Source organism: Ochotona curzoniae, unplaced genomic scaffold (genome assembly GCF_017591425.1).
Source record: "Ochotona curzoniae isolate NIBS_2020 unplaced genomic scaffold, NIBS_Ocur_1.0 scaffold_4506, whole genome shotgun sequence".
In the NCBI taxonomy this organism is placed as follows: Eukaryota; Metazoa; Chordata; class Mammalia; order Lagomorpha; family Ochotonidae; genus Ochotona; species Ochotona curzoniae.
This window is the reverse complement of record NW_024467119.1, coordinates 15299927-15314620: the sequence shown is the minus strand read 5'-3', so window position 1 is coordinate 15314620 and position 14694 is coordinate 15299927. Positions and strand designations below refer to the sequence as shown.

Below are 14694 nucleotides of genomic sequence, written 5' to 3'. Positions count from 1 at the left end.
TTATTATAAAATAAGTGAAATGTACAGTCAAAGTCATGGGCTCCTGAATCCACAAAATTAAAATAATAAAAGTTTTTTTGCATATATCCATTAAAATGTGAGGTCAAATTCAGTTTTTTCCACGTTTCATACAGATATTCTGATTGCTCATATGTGCCTGTACTTTGACCTGTACAAGTTACATTTTAACTATGAAATTAGTCTCTCTGTATATAACCAACAACAAGGAGTAAGAGTGTGAAATGAAGTTTCTCCTTTCGCTGAGATGTCTACCACGTGGATTTCAGTTCTGCTGCTGCTGCTACAGTTCAGTTGCCACTTCAGCACTGTGGAATGTGGAAAGGTGTTGGTGTGGCCAATGGATTTCAGTCACTGGATCAATATGAAAACCATCCTGGATGAACTGGTGCAGAGGGGACATGAGGTGACTGTTCTCAAATCTTCAGTTTCTGTTCTGCTTGATCAGAACAATTCTTCAGCTATTAAGTTTGAAACTTTTTCTTCATCGATGTCCAAAGATGAGTATGAGAAGTACTTCACGGAAGACCTCATGAATTATGTTCTTGAAATAGGAACTTGCTCATTTTGGAAATATTATTCAACTCTTCAAGAACTGTCATGGGTAGATTCTGATTTTTTTCAAAGTATCTGTAGGGATGCAGTTTTAAACAAGAAACTTGTGACAAAGCTGAAAGAATCGAGGTTTGATGTTATTTTTGCAGATGCCCTGTGTCCCTGTGGTGAGCTGCTGGCTGAGATACTTAAAGTCCCCTTTCTGTACACACATCGACTCTTTCCAGGCTACACTTATGAAAAGTACAGCGGAGGACTTTTGCTTCCCCCTTCCTACGTGCCTAACACCATGTCAGAATTAACTGATAAAATGACATTCATGGAGAGAGTAAAAAATATGTTGTATGTGCTTTATTTTGACTTTTGGTTCCAAACTTTCAATGAGAAGAAATGGGATCAATTTTACAGTGAAGTGCTGGGTAAGTCTTGTTTTCTTTAGATATTGCCACATCCTGACTATTTCGTGCTTTTGAGGTGACCTTGTATGCATATCAAATAATAGAAAATTGTCTTCTTTGTTTTTAAATGTTTATTTTCATTTTTATTTGAAAGGCAATTTTACAGAGAGAAGGAGACAGAGAGAGAGAAAGATCTTTCATTTGATGATTCATTCTCCCCAAGTGTCCACAATGACTAAAGTTAAGATGATCTGAAGCCAGAATCCAGGATCTTCTTTCAGGTCTCCTAAGGTGATGCAGGGTCCCACAGTCTTGGGCTAACATCTGCTTCCTTCCTAGGCTGTAAGCAGGGTACTGGATCTGAAAACAAGCAGGTGGGAAATGAACCTGTACCCATTTGAAATGCTGTTGCAGACAGGTCAAGAATTATGCTATTGACCCCCAAAACTGTTTTCTACAAGTATAATGAGGGAATGAAAACCTAAAATACTGTGACAGAGCCTTGCACAATGGCTCAATAGCTTATGCTCAGCTTGCATGCACTGGTTCCAATTACTGTCCAGGATGTTCCACTTCTCACCCAGCATTGTTCTGTGGTCTCAGAAAGCAGTAGAGGATGTCCTAAAGCATTGGGACCCCTGCACACATGCTGAAGACCCAGTAGAAACTCCTGGATCTTGGCTTCAGATTGACTCAGCTCTGGGCTTTGCAGCCACCTGAGGAGTGAATCAGCAGAATGAACATTTTTTTCTGTATCTCTCCCGTCTGTAAATCTGCCTTTCCTTAAAAATACTAAATTAATACAAAATAAAACATTGTGACAAACTCAAAGTACTACAGAAAATCTCAGATTATATATGAGCAGTTGATAATTTCCCCCATAGAGGACATTCCAAGAAGTCATAAAGCCCCAAAGTAAAGCAATGAATGTTTCTCTAAGAAATTTTATATCCACCTCAACATACCCTTATTTTATCTTGTAAAACAGTGCTCTTCAGTCTACGAATCATAATGAATGTAGTCTGAGAACTAACTTATGTATTCATTTTCTCTTATATATATGTGTATATACATAGCACTTTAAAAAATGTTGTTACATATATAACATTATGTATATATATATAAATATATATTTAGAACTTATACTCTTTTATTACATTACATGACAAGTACCACTGCAATTGGAACGTGTAGCATTTATAGCACAGATACTCAGTACAAAAATCAAGCATTTTCGTTTCATAATATTTATCCTTTTTTTATTAAATAAGTTATTGAAACCCGGTGTTGTGTAATAAAATGATTTAACTGGAGACCTTTATGCTTAGTGAAATAATCCTGTTCCAAAATGATGAACCTACAATTTCCTGATCTGTTGAACCTAAACTCAGAATATTTTATAAGCAGAATATTTTATATTCTGTAGGAATGAAAACCACAGTTGAATTTGGTTAAAATTTACACTCTTACAATCTTGTGAAGCAATACTTTTTTTGTCTACTTGGTATTTGTTGAATTATTTACCTAATGGAGATTTACTAAAAATAGGTCATTGTGTAAATTTTTAAATAAAAAAGGAGTTTCTTTGGTAATATTAGAGAAAAAATTAATACTTGTATAAAAGACTCACTTACTTTGAAAACTATTTTGTATGTAAATATACTGAGGTGAGTTACAGCTGTAGTGTCTTTCCACAATGTTCCTGTTATGCATCTTTGCATAATATCTTTAATATATTGATATCCACAAATACGTGGCACATCAGTTTTATCAATATAAAGACATTGGAAAATATCTTTGGGGACTTTCAGAAATCACCTGCAAGGTCTACTGCTGTGGCCTCACATGTTCAGTCACCATCACCTATGATATTAGAATCCCATATGAGCCACATGTTAAACCCAAGCTTCTCTGCTTCTGGCAGAGCTCCCAGCTAAGATGACTGGGAAAGCAACGGTAATTGGTGCAAGTACTTGTACTTCTGCCACCCAGGTGAGAACCTGCTCCAGGTTCCGAGCCAATCTCTAGCTGTAGCCTTTTTGGGAACTGAGACAGCTGATGGGATACCACACTCGGTCTTTTTTTTTTCCCCGACAATGTCTATTCTCGTTCTGTCTCATTCTACAAGCCTGCTTTCAAGGAAATCTTTTTAATAAAGAATTAGCATGAGTCATATTCACCTGACCCCCTTTTTTTCCCACTCCCTCCTTTAGGAAGACCCACTAAACTGACTGAATTAATGGGGAAAGCTGAAATGTGGCTCATCAGAACCTACTGGGATCTGGAATTTCCTCATCCACTCTTACCAAATGTTCATTTTATTGGAGGGCTCCACTGCAGACCTGCCAAAGCCCTGCCTAAGGTAAACCTATTCCAGGCAGTTTGGTTCTGCTTGTTTGGCTGTTGAGGTAGAAATGTTTCTGCATTCTGCATTCAGTGTTTCAATTTCAGGCTGTTATGCTCAGTGAAACACAGGATGCTAGCAGGAGAAGCTGTTTTTTTACTTGCAATGGCTGTATGAATTTTACTTATGCTATAAAGGAAAGAGGGCAAGCTGGGAGATTTTGAACATGGAGTTAGTTAAAATTTGTCAACAAGGATGAATACAATAATTATTCTTTCAAGGAATTCTGAGAAGTGTGAATAATACTCCAGACTTAAGTGCTTGATACAGATAGAACATAAAAATATTCTACATCCCAACACTGATTTTAAGTGCTACATGAAAGGATTTGCAAGTTGTATCATTTGAGTCAGAAGTGTTTTCAGATGTATTCTGCTAAGAAACTCTGGGAAAAGTTCCCTAAGTAGCATGTGTTTCCATAGTAAAATCGCCTGTGAGGACCAGCACAAGAGAACCTGCTTGAGGCACAACAAAGAGCATGTAGTCTACCTGTACCCAAAGGCAAATGTTTCTACTGGATATAGCAGAAGCCTGCAGTTACTGGCGTTGCAAAAATACTTTGTTATCATTTATGATCATACACTTCACAATAGAAAATGAAAATTCACTGATTTTAATTAATACACTATAAATGTGTAAAGTTTTTCATGTATTGCACAGCCTGGATTTGGGAGCAGAGCTAAACTTGCTACACGATCCTCCTTCCCACTCATGTTCCACCTTCTCTCCCTCTCTCCCACATTGCTTCTTATAAATGTTGTAAAGATTCCTTTTGTCCTTTTTAAGGGACAGTGGCAATATTGGAAGCACAGGCTAAAAGCTGATTTTTGGAGGAGGATGAGAAAAATAAAGTTTAATTGTGATCATTTGCAATTGTTACTGTCATTAAAGTTGCAAAAGTGAGATTTGAATCCACTTCCATAACCAAGAAGTCTAACTCATTATTAAAATTCTTGATTTTCCAAAAGGTTTCCTGTTACCAAATATTATAATTATAGATACATTTGACTATTTTAATAACCAATTTACCAAATGCATAAAGTGTTTGAAAAACTCTTATCTTTGACCAAAAGCTGTCTGTAGAATAGAAATAGTACTCACTATCTCCCTCAGAGTTTCTGGTGGGAAGTATTCTCTGACTCCTGGGCAAGGAAGTTTCCTTTTGACTATCTCTTTGGAAGCTGATCGAAAATTTATTTCTTCCATGGGTAAGGTCTTAGACCAGCATGCACTTTCCAGAATTTTACCAAAAGTCTGTTCTGCCAAAAATCTTGGCTTCTGGTTTTGATTTGTGCACAGTTAGAAATTTCAGCACTTATTTGGAGATACATTAATCCCTTACACTGACTGTTTCCTGAGACCTGCTTCTTCCCAGCACTGTCTCCCCGTCCCTCTTGCCATCCTTACTCCTTTCCCTGTGTCTTCCTTCAAGTCCCAGCCCACCCCTCCATCTGTGCACCTGGATACATTTGTGCCTTTCCTCTTCACTTCTCAGTATGCCACATTTGTTTAATTATTTACATCTGCCCCAAACAAGGGCTTTCAAGGGATTCCATATCCCCCCGAGGCAAATATTTTTTGAAAAAAAAAAGTGACAGTATTTTATCAACTTGAATGCTCATCAGAAACATCTAGAGACTACAGGACATGCATCTCCTTAGCCTAAAATATAATCCACAGCCTTCAGAAAATAAACCCTCCATATGAAGAAATAACGAGTAGCTAAAGCAATCTTAAACAAGAAAACAAGCAAAGCCAGAGCCACACACAATCTCGTACTATCTTTGTCAAAGAACCTGGATGATTTTCCCTTGCAATAAAACAGTGATGCTGTTACAAAACTTTGTACAGAAAATCTTCACTTCTCATATGATCAGTTATTAATACACATTCTCAAAGGAGGGTTTTCGTGGGACTATGTTCTTCCTGTTAGTTACTCATTGAGTACTGCATTTCATGTACTGTTACATCTGTGACCATCCAGGAAATTGGAATGTATCATCATAAACAAAGGAAAAAGGAATGAAAGAAAGGAAGCTAGAGAGATGTTAGGATAGTTATACCCTTTGAAATATAGGAAGTCTGCTCCCTTTATATTAACCTCAGAAATAGGCATTTAAGAGACATAGGAAACTATGCCTCATTTCATTGAAAAATAAAAAATTATATATGTTAGAGGAAATTTAAATAAATTAAAATTTCCATATTTAAAAGGAGTGTTGCTATGGGAACTTATCTAATTTGCTAAATTACTTTTAATTAATACAGTGAAATTATCTGCCAATCAATTTTTATTTAGTCATTATTATTTTATTTTTCTCTGTGTACTAAAAGATTGAATATCATTAAGATGTATTTCCATCTACATTTTACTCAGCTTTCTAATATTTTGCTTTAAATGTGTTCCAATATCACAAAATGTAGCTCTGTATCACTTAATAATATGTAAAAATAACTACCACTGAAATATAGGAATCTGTTACTGTGATTTAAAATTCCAGGAAAATAATCCCCAAAGTTCTGTTTACACTTGACTTATCATGGATAGCTTTCTGTTTCAGTGACACCTTTCACTCCAAAATCATATTTCAAAATTGATGTAGCAGGGAAATGTGCTGTCCATATCTGCCAGTTACTACTCCCCTCACCGCTTTATTCTCTGCAACAGGAATTACCCATTTCAGAAAAATCCATGAGGCCTTTCTCCAATGGGGCTCTCTCAATAAGTCCTGTAACTACTGATGCCATTTACAGCTCCTGGTGAAGATGTATTTAATCCAGACATGACAAGCTGCACATTGTTGCAAAAACACTTTTTATCAAAAAATACAATGGAGAATTAAAAGCTTTCTTAATTGTCAAAATGATAAAACCTCATCTTTTTGTAGATCCATTTGTTTTTATTGTTTTTTGCTGTCACAACAATAATACCAAAATTTTTGCAAATTAAGAACAGCACTTTCTCTTACTAATCATTGTCTGAAGCTTATTTTCACAAGTATTTCTCAGAAAGAAAAATATATAAGACTATTAATGTGTGATTATTAATTATCCATTGAATTCTGGAAATTATTTAACTTAATGATGTCGGTTTCAATCACAATTTACTATCCATATGATTTACACGGTGCATTCAGAGAGTCAAACTCCAGTGACATTTGACATAATTTGTATTCATTGCTTTATCTCAAATACTAATCACTCTGTTTCATCCACACCAAAGAAATATATTTTCCTATGTTATGATTATAATGGAACCTATTTTATAATTTAAAGACTATCTCAGTCTGATCATTCTTATTCCTCATATGTACGTATACATATATAGTGTGTGTGAAAAGTGCAAAGAACTAATATCATTAAAATCCACAAAAACATCCCTGTGTGCTTTCTTTGTGTTCTTTCTTCTGCCAAGAAAAAAAGAGAGAGAGAAAGAGAGAGAGAATGGGGAAATGATTAATGGCCAAAACACTCCAAGTGTACACGTGTACACATTTATTCATTAAGTTTGCCAGCTTATACAGTTGAGATCTTTAACTCTCCTCCAAATTACCAGATACAATCTGGAGATACAAGGAGAGCAATTGCATTTGAAAAAAAAAAATTAAAGTTATTTTATTTTATTATTGGAAAGTCAGATATACAGAGAAGAGGAGAGACAGAGAGGAAGATCTTACTCCCCTTGATTCATTCCCTAAGTGGCTGCAATAACTAGAGCTACATTTGAAGTCAGGAACCTGGGATCTCTTCTGGGTCTCCCACACGGGTGCAGGATTCTAAGGCTTTGGCCCATCCTCCATTGCTTTTCCAGGCCACAGTAGGGAGCTGGATGGGAAACAGGGCTGCCGGGATTAGAAACAGAGCCCATATGGAATCCCAGCGTGTGCAAGGCAAGGACTTTAGCCACTAGGCTACCACAGCTGGTCCTTAAAAAAAAATTAACAGACTTGTTAAAAACAGGATTTTCACAAATCTTCAGTTTAAAAATAGACAATCTAATCAGTGAATTAAAAAAATGCCTGTTTATCCTAATACAAGAAAATATATAATTTGATGTTTGTCATTTTGCCTCTCAATTTCTTCCTAACCTTCAGAAAAGAGATAAATGCCTTTATTAAAACTACTGTAATACTTTTTATGCAAACAATATGTCTTGAATCATTCCTTAGGTGGGATGTGAACATTTTTGCTGTTTCTCATAATAATTAGCATGGGTTTATTTTATTTAGTTTAACTTTTTAATAAATTTATTTGAAATACATAAATATAAAAGACAATACTTATAAAATTATTGAAAGGCATAAGCACGAGAGAGACAAAGAGAATCTCCCATCTGCTGATTCACTGCCCACATTGTTGCAATGGTCAGAACAAAGCTGGTTCAAAGCCAAGATTCAGGAACATCTTCCAGGTCTCCCACTGAGTAGAGGGGCCCAAATATTTGGGCTATTTCTGCTGCTTTCCAGGGATATTAGCAGGGAGTTGGGTTGAAAGAGGAACGGCCAGGAATGAAACATGTATCATTTGGGAAATGAACACCACAGCCAACAGCCTAGGCCATGACAATGCCTCTCATAACTGATCTTCTACTTAGTGTTTGTTTTGCTGTGGTTATTTCATAATGAAACAAACATTTTTCACAGGACATGGAAGATTTTGTGCAGAGCTCTGGGGAAGAGGGAGTTGTGGTGTTTTCTCTGGGCTCAATGATCAGTAACCTGACAGAAGAGAGGGCCAATGTGATCGCATCAGCCCTTGCCCAGCTTCCACAAAAGGTGAGAAAGTGTGCTTTATGGTGGCAACTACTATAGACTTTCTCAGGAGAAATTGATTTGCTAACTGTTGTTCTGTGCCCAGCTACTGTATCTGCGATTCTACTCCAAAGTCAAAGTTAAAGGAAAAATGTACATGTCAGATGATAACTAGTACAGACATTAATGCTGATTCTATAAAAACATTTGTACTTGACATTTTACCTGTAAGAAATAAGCTTTATAGTTGCAATACAAATTAATATTACAATGGTAATGCAGGCTGGTATATCAGCAAACTCCTCTTTGTCATTTTGATTTGCTATTACAATATTACTGAGAACAATGTACACAATACAGATATGTTCACAATGGAGTAAAATGTTAATAACTGTACTAACACAGTAACTATTAATAAGTATTAAAAGAGAAAATACAGGAGTATATCACAAAATTTAGTCTTCACATGGATTTCAAATATATTTTCTAGTCCTATACTTTTTAATATTCCTGTTCATTTTGCTGTTTACTGAGATAATACAGAAAAAAGAAAGGTGAGTCTAATCAAACTTGTTACCCAAACAATTTCACTCAGAGATGTGAAAATGTAGCCTTCTGTGGCTAGAATCCTCTGCCAATGTCTCAATGAGGAACATATAAGTGAAAGATGGCAACAGAATGCAGTGTTCAGGCTGAACCCTTGAATAACTAAAAGTGGACCCACAAAGGTCAAACACTATTATAAAATAACTTTGGAAACTGACAAGCTCCTTACGATAACCAAAATAATAAATAGACTGATACCAAACTTGTAAGAAGATAGCTAAAAGAAAACAAAGATGTATAAAATAAAATGGATGTAAAGGCCATCAGAAACTTGCTATATAATTTAGACAAAAATTTACATAGCTGTCAATTTCTTACTAGCTTGAATTTGTTAGTAATGGCCTCTTTTGTTGCACATCAAAACTGCAACCCTTACCTATTTAAATGCAAAAAGAAGCATAGAATCCAAACATATTCTATTCAGACCATTGTTTCATACTTTTCATTATCCAACATCCTTTTTCCTCATTTGCTACATTTGTCAGGTGAAAGACATTCAAACATTTGAATTGTTACTCTGTTCAGAAGTCTAACTTGCTGTAATTTGGAGTGAGTCTCATGTAAGACATTGTCTTTTCTGATTAGGTTCTGTGGAGATACAGTGGGAAGAAACCACAGACCTTGGGACCCAACACTCAGCTCTACACTTGGATCCCCCAGAATGATCTTCTCGGTAAGCTGGTGGGGAAGAAGGCCTAACGTATTAAACTAATCACAAAAATTATTTCAGAGTGAGTGTTAGGGAAGTGAGTATTTGGGAAATGTTTGGGAAGTGAGTGTTTGGGAAGCTTTCCTTCCATATCAGAGTACCTGAATCTGAGTCCCAGCTTGGCTCTGGATTCCAGCTTACTGCTAAATGCAGATCCAGGGAGGCACCCGGTCAGAGGGTTCAAGCTGTTGAGAAACTGCCATCGTGTTGGAGACTGAGTCCCCGAGTCCTGGGTCACCCCGGCCTTGCAGGGCGGTTTTGTAGGGTTTAGGGGAACAAACCAACAAATAGGAGATCTTTTTCTATGTCTGGGTCACACTCTCTCCCCACTATTCAAATTAATAAAAGTTTAAAAACTACCCTAACGACTCAAATTCATTTTAGTTACTTTTGGTTTTTTGGAATAAAATCATATTAAACAAGCATTGGAATGTTTTATATATGTTCATATTTTTGTACTTAAATGTAAAATATTTATTTTAACTATAATAGCTCTAAAAGAAATTTTCAGTAATTTCCCCATTTGTCTGTTTTCTCTTTTTCCAATTTTCCTCACTCTTTTCCTACCACAGGTATATTTTAAGCGCCATATGATTTGACTTTCCTTCCTATGACTGTGTGTTTTCTGTGAGAAAAACAACAATCTTTACCTTGAAACATTCATGTGTTTCATGAAATTCAGTCTCTCCTTCCTTTAATGCCAGCACCATGGCATTCTCTCAGTCTGTTCATACCACATGTCAAATCTTGTGACCTAATGATTTCATTAACAGAATATTATCTTATGTGTCCTCTTTTTTTCATAAGATTTTCTTTTATGTAAGATCTACATCGCCAGTGCACTAAGGGGACATTTCACTGACTTCAGTGCCATTTCTTGGCTATAACAAAACTGTTTTCGAGAACTTTTTTATCTTCAAATTACGGTAATTTGATTTTCCATTATACTTCCAAGATATATAATTAATCATCTTTTGTTGAAATTCACTCAACTCCAGGTCATCCAAACACCAAAGCTTTCATTACTCATGGTGGAACCAATGGCATTTACGAAGCAATTCACCATGGTGTGCCCTTGGTGGGCATTCCTTTGTTTGGGGATCAGTTTGATAACATTGCTCATGTGCAGGCCAAGGGAGCTGCTGTTAAAGTGGACTTTATCACAATGTCAAGTACAGATTTGCTCAATGCTTTGAAGACAGTCATTAATGATCCTTCGTAAGTATAACAAGTTTTGTATTTTATTGTTATTATCTTCTATAATATAGTCTTGTAGGTATAGAGATTTCCCCCTCCATATTCCCTTCTTCTCTGTCCATCATCTGCCCCCAAAACCACTTTCTTCATACTGTTACAATAGTGTAGTCCTTCAACAATAGTATATGTCCAATATTGTGCTGTTTAAAAGCATCACAATTTTCGAAGTGGTAATAATGATGAATAAATGGACATCAGTCAGTGTATATGTATATTTGTCCTTCTGCATTTGATTTTAAGTCAGTGAAATTATTTAACTGTTATGAAATATATTTCACTTCTCAATCAGCTTTTTGAAAGCTGCAAACCAAACTCCCACAGCTTTATGCCTTGATTAGTAACAGGTTGGATGATGTTGTATGCCAATATTTTAAAGCATGCAACTAAATTGAAGAAGGCACTTTTATTTCCAAATTTCTTTTTAAAATGAGGTATCTTGATATACTATTAAAATATAAATTTCAAATTTAGTATGTCCTTAAGGTTATCAATTGTGATCAAAATATAATGTTCTGATTTAGGCTCTGTCTTTTCTCTTATGGCTGAAGATGGTAAATAATATTTCATGTACCTTTTGACTATTCATTTATCATCTTGGGTAAATGGGTCTTGCAATCACTTGTCACTATTTTGTAGGTTACTATTCATTTTTCTCTTGAGTTCTAAGAATTCTTTTAATAAAATAGTTGCAATCCCTCTCAGAACTATAAATTATAAATAACTCTCACACCAAATGATTGATATATCACTTTTTTGCAGCTATTTTCTAAGGTACAGAACTACATCATTTTGATAAAATTGTCACAAATAATCAATTTTTCAGCTTTCGAAGGAAATGAACTTGTGGAATATGGATCCCTAACATGATCACTGTCAATTCAGCCTCTGTTTCTATTCTGAATTTTGGTGTGTTCACTTTGGCAGCACATTTACAAAAGTGGGTACTATCATCACTATCGGTACTACCTATGAAGAGTATCACCTATATCACTCACAGTTAACAGTGTGTTACCAAGAAGGAAACTGTAGTGAAATGTGTTGTTAGAAATGCTTCTGAGGAGACAAGAGAGGCAGGCACAGTGGCACAGTGTGTTGACTGTGTGTTTGTGGCACTGGTAGCCTCTAATAGAGTACCTGGTTAAGTCCTAGGTACACTGTGATCAGTCTAGCTTTCTGCTGGTTCACCAAGGAAAGCACAAAGGATGAGCCAAGTATGTGAGTCTGGCACCCACATGGCAGAACTGGGTGGAATTCACAGCCAAACACATCAGGGATATTTAGGGAGTTAACTGGCAAATGGAAGATCTCTTTCTCTCTGATACATAACCAAATAAGTAAATAAAGGTTTGAAAGGTACAAGACAGAAAATCAATATAACTCAGGAAAAAATTCTAACAAAATATAAACTCTAAAATGGAGATATAAATATAAATATAAACATACTAGGATTTAACATGTAACATAAATAATCACTTTAATACAAGGATTGTCCAAGTAGATGTTAACTAATAAGTAGATAGCCACATTACAAGACATTCAAATAGAAATAAGTAATGGGAAGCTTCCAGAAGTTAAAAACATTTAATTAGAAATCATTATAGTTGTTCTCAACAAAAAAAGCATACAGAGCAAAATGTCTTTTAATTCCATTTTTATGATCATTTCAAAACCTCCTCTCATATATTTATTTAAACACATAAATACATGTATGTGTATATATCCGTATCTATGAATACATGCATTACAATTGAAAAATGTTTCTTTCATTGTACATAAAACAGATAATGAAATTATCAGCAGAGACAGCAGGTGGTGACCTAAGTGCTGAGTCACTAATAACATTGGCGGAAACCTGATGAGTCCAGACTCCTGGCTGCGGCCCTGCCGATCCTGAGCTGTTTCAGTTACCAGCTGTGGGGTTAACAGCAGTTGCGAAGTCTTTCTCCCTCGTGTATGTCTGTCTGTCTTTCTCTCTCCACATTGAAATGAAATTAAAATCAATTGATTTTTTAAAGGAAGGATGTAATGTGAAAAAAATGGAAAAAAAAAACAAACAAAAATTTTGGAAATGAAAAAATATGCTTAAAATTACTAAATATTTAGTTAAAATCATAATTTAACATGGCTCTTTATCTTAGGAAATCCACATTTAGGTATTTAGCAATAGGAATATCTGAATATGTAAATCACAGGTATATATGAAATGTGTCTAATTACACTAAAAATAATGAAAAATTAGTAATAGCCCAAACATCACTCAGTCATTGAATCACAATATGATCATGGCACTAAACACAACACAGTGAGACTTAACATAGAAATAAAATTAACCAACTATTTTTTATGAAAAATACAAAAAAATTCATCTTGTAATATTCTAGTAAATTACTAAGCAGAATCCATAAAATTCAGGAAGCGATTACTCTGGGGAAAGAAGTCAGACTTAAACATTGCACAAATGGTCAGTGCTTCTCCCCAGCTGTGCAAGGGTGGTCACCTGATGAGGGGGTGCACCCTGCGCCAAAGCTTTTCAGACAATTATTAAGCTGCCAAGAACTCACTCAGGATAACTGGAATTTTTCATGTTTGTCAAACATAATCTAATTTGCATAATACTTGTATAGTATGTTGTAAAATTCTCACATCAAAGACAGACGTAATCATAAAACAACAGGAGCATTGGCTACAAATACGTGCATACATTGAAAGGAAGAGCTTCTAAAAGCGTTAATGTCAGCATGTTCATCCAAAGGTAAAGCCAAACTGGGGGGAAGCAGGGTGGAATCATCCAGGGGAGGACATGGAGCAGGAGGGTAAGGGAACAAAACGCAGAAACAAACCGCGTGGCATCAAAGCAAAGTCACACACAAAAGTGCCTGGAAAAGCATATGGACAAGCACTGGACAAGCACTAGAAACAGACATTTGTACTGTGTCATCTTTTAGAGTTCAATCATCGAAGAGTTCTAGATTTTATTAGAAATCTAGTGACCAATGGATAGATTAGTAAGATGGTATCCTAATGCAACACATAATATCTAAAATATCATTCCAGCTTCTTACAGTACTACGGATGGTTAAAGGATATGATGGACAGGACATGAGACTGCTTAACAAGTGTTTCCGCAGGATGACACAAGTCCTTTTTAAAACCCTTGAAACACTCATTCTCAAAATGCATTTTGATCATTTCGTTCCTCGTTGGAATGCTTCTTCACCTTTTGTCTATTGGGAAAAACATACATTCCATGGTATTTTGAAATTTGCCTTCTAAAATCTTTCAACCAGGAAAAGTTCAGTTTAAAAGGCCAGTTTCTGAGATGACTTAATCAAGCACATCTCTTTTTCAGTTACTTACAATACTCACTTATAGAAAATTTATCATAGATATTCCTAGTCAAATTAACTTTCTTGCAATGCTGTTAACTTTATGTTGCCCTTTTAGATATAAAGAGAATGCCATGACATTATCACGGATCCACCATGATCAGCCCATGAAGCCCCTGGACCGAGCTGTCTTCTGGATCGAGCATGTCATGCGCCACAAAGGAGCCAAGCACCTGCGGGTTGCAGCCCACGACCTCACCTGGTACCAGTACCACTCTCTGGATGTGATTGGGTTCCTGCTGGCCTGTGTAGCCATTACTGCACTCATCATCATAAAGTGTTTTCTCTTTTGTTACCGGATGCTTGTTAAAAGTGTTAAGAGCAAAAGGGAGTAGTTTAAACATGTTAACTTGAAGCTGAGAAACCTGCTAGATGGGCCGTCTTCGGGTTAATTCAGCAAGGTGAAGATCCGATGCAAGTTTGTCTTCTTCCTGTGACAAAATAACACTCTTCAGTCTACCCACAGAAGACAAAGTTGTTCTTCTGAGATTCAAATCCTCTTTAAAAACTGGAAAGATTCCAAGCGTAAACAGGAGAAAAATTTATAAACTATAAAAAAGAAAATAAAATGTATATGTGAATTCTGAAAATATAATTTATGTTTGTGTGT

At 35.8% G+C, this 14694-nt stretch overlaps 1 protein-coding gene across 2 annotated transcripts; it reads left to right on the top strand.

Moving 5' to 3' along the window:
- Positions 1 to 265: 265 nt before the first annotated feature.
- LOC121147018 (UDP-glucuronosyltransferase 2B31-like) lies at positions 266 to 14419 on the top strand. 2 transcript variants are annotated; one of them, XM_040966684.1, is made up of 6 exons: positions 266 to 992; positions 3185 to 3333; positions 8019 to 8150; positions 9318 to 9405; positions 10440 to 10659; positions 14143 to 14419. In XM_040966684.1, the coding sequence occupies exons 1-6, from the start codon at positions 266 to 268 to the stop codon at positions 14417 to 14419; spliced, it is 1593 nt and encodes a 530-aa protein (XP_040822618.1). The 2 variants fall into 2 exon arrangements, with proteins under 2 accessions (XP_040822618.1, XP_040822619.1); XM_040966685.1 differs by having other exon boundaries at positions 266 to 996; positions 3189 to 3333.
- Positions 14420 to 14694: the final 275 nt, after the last annotated feature.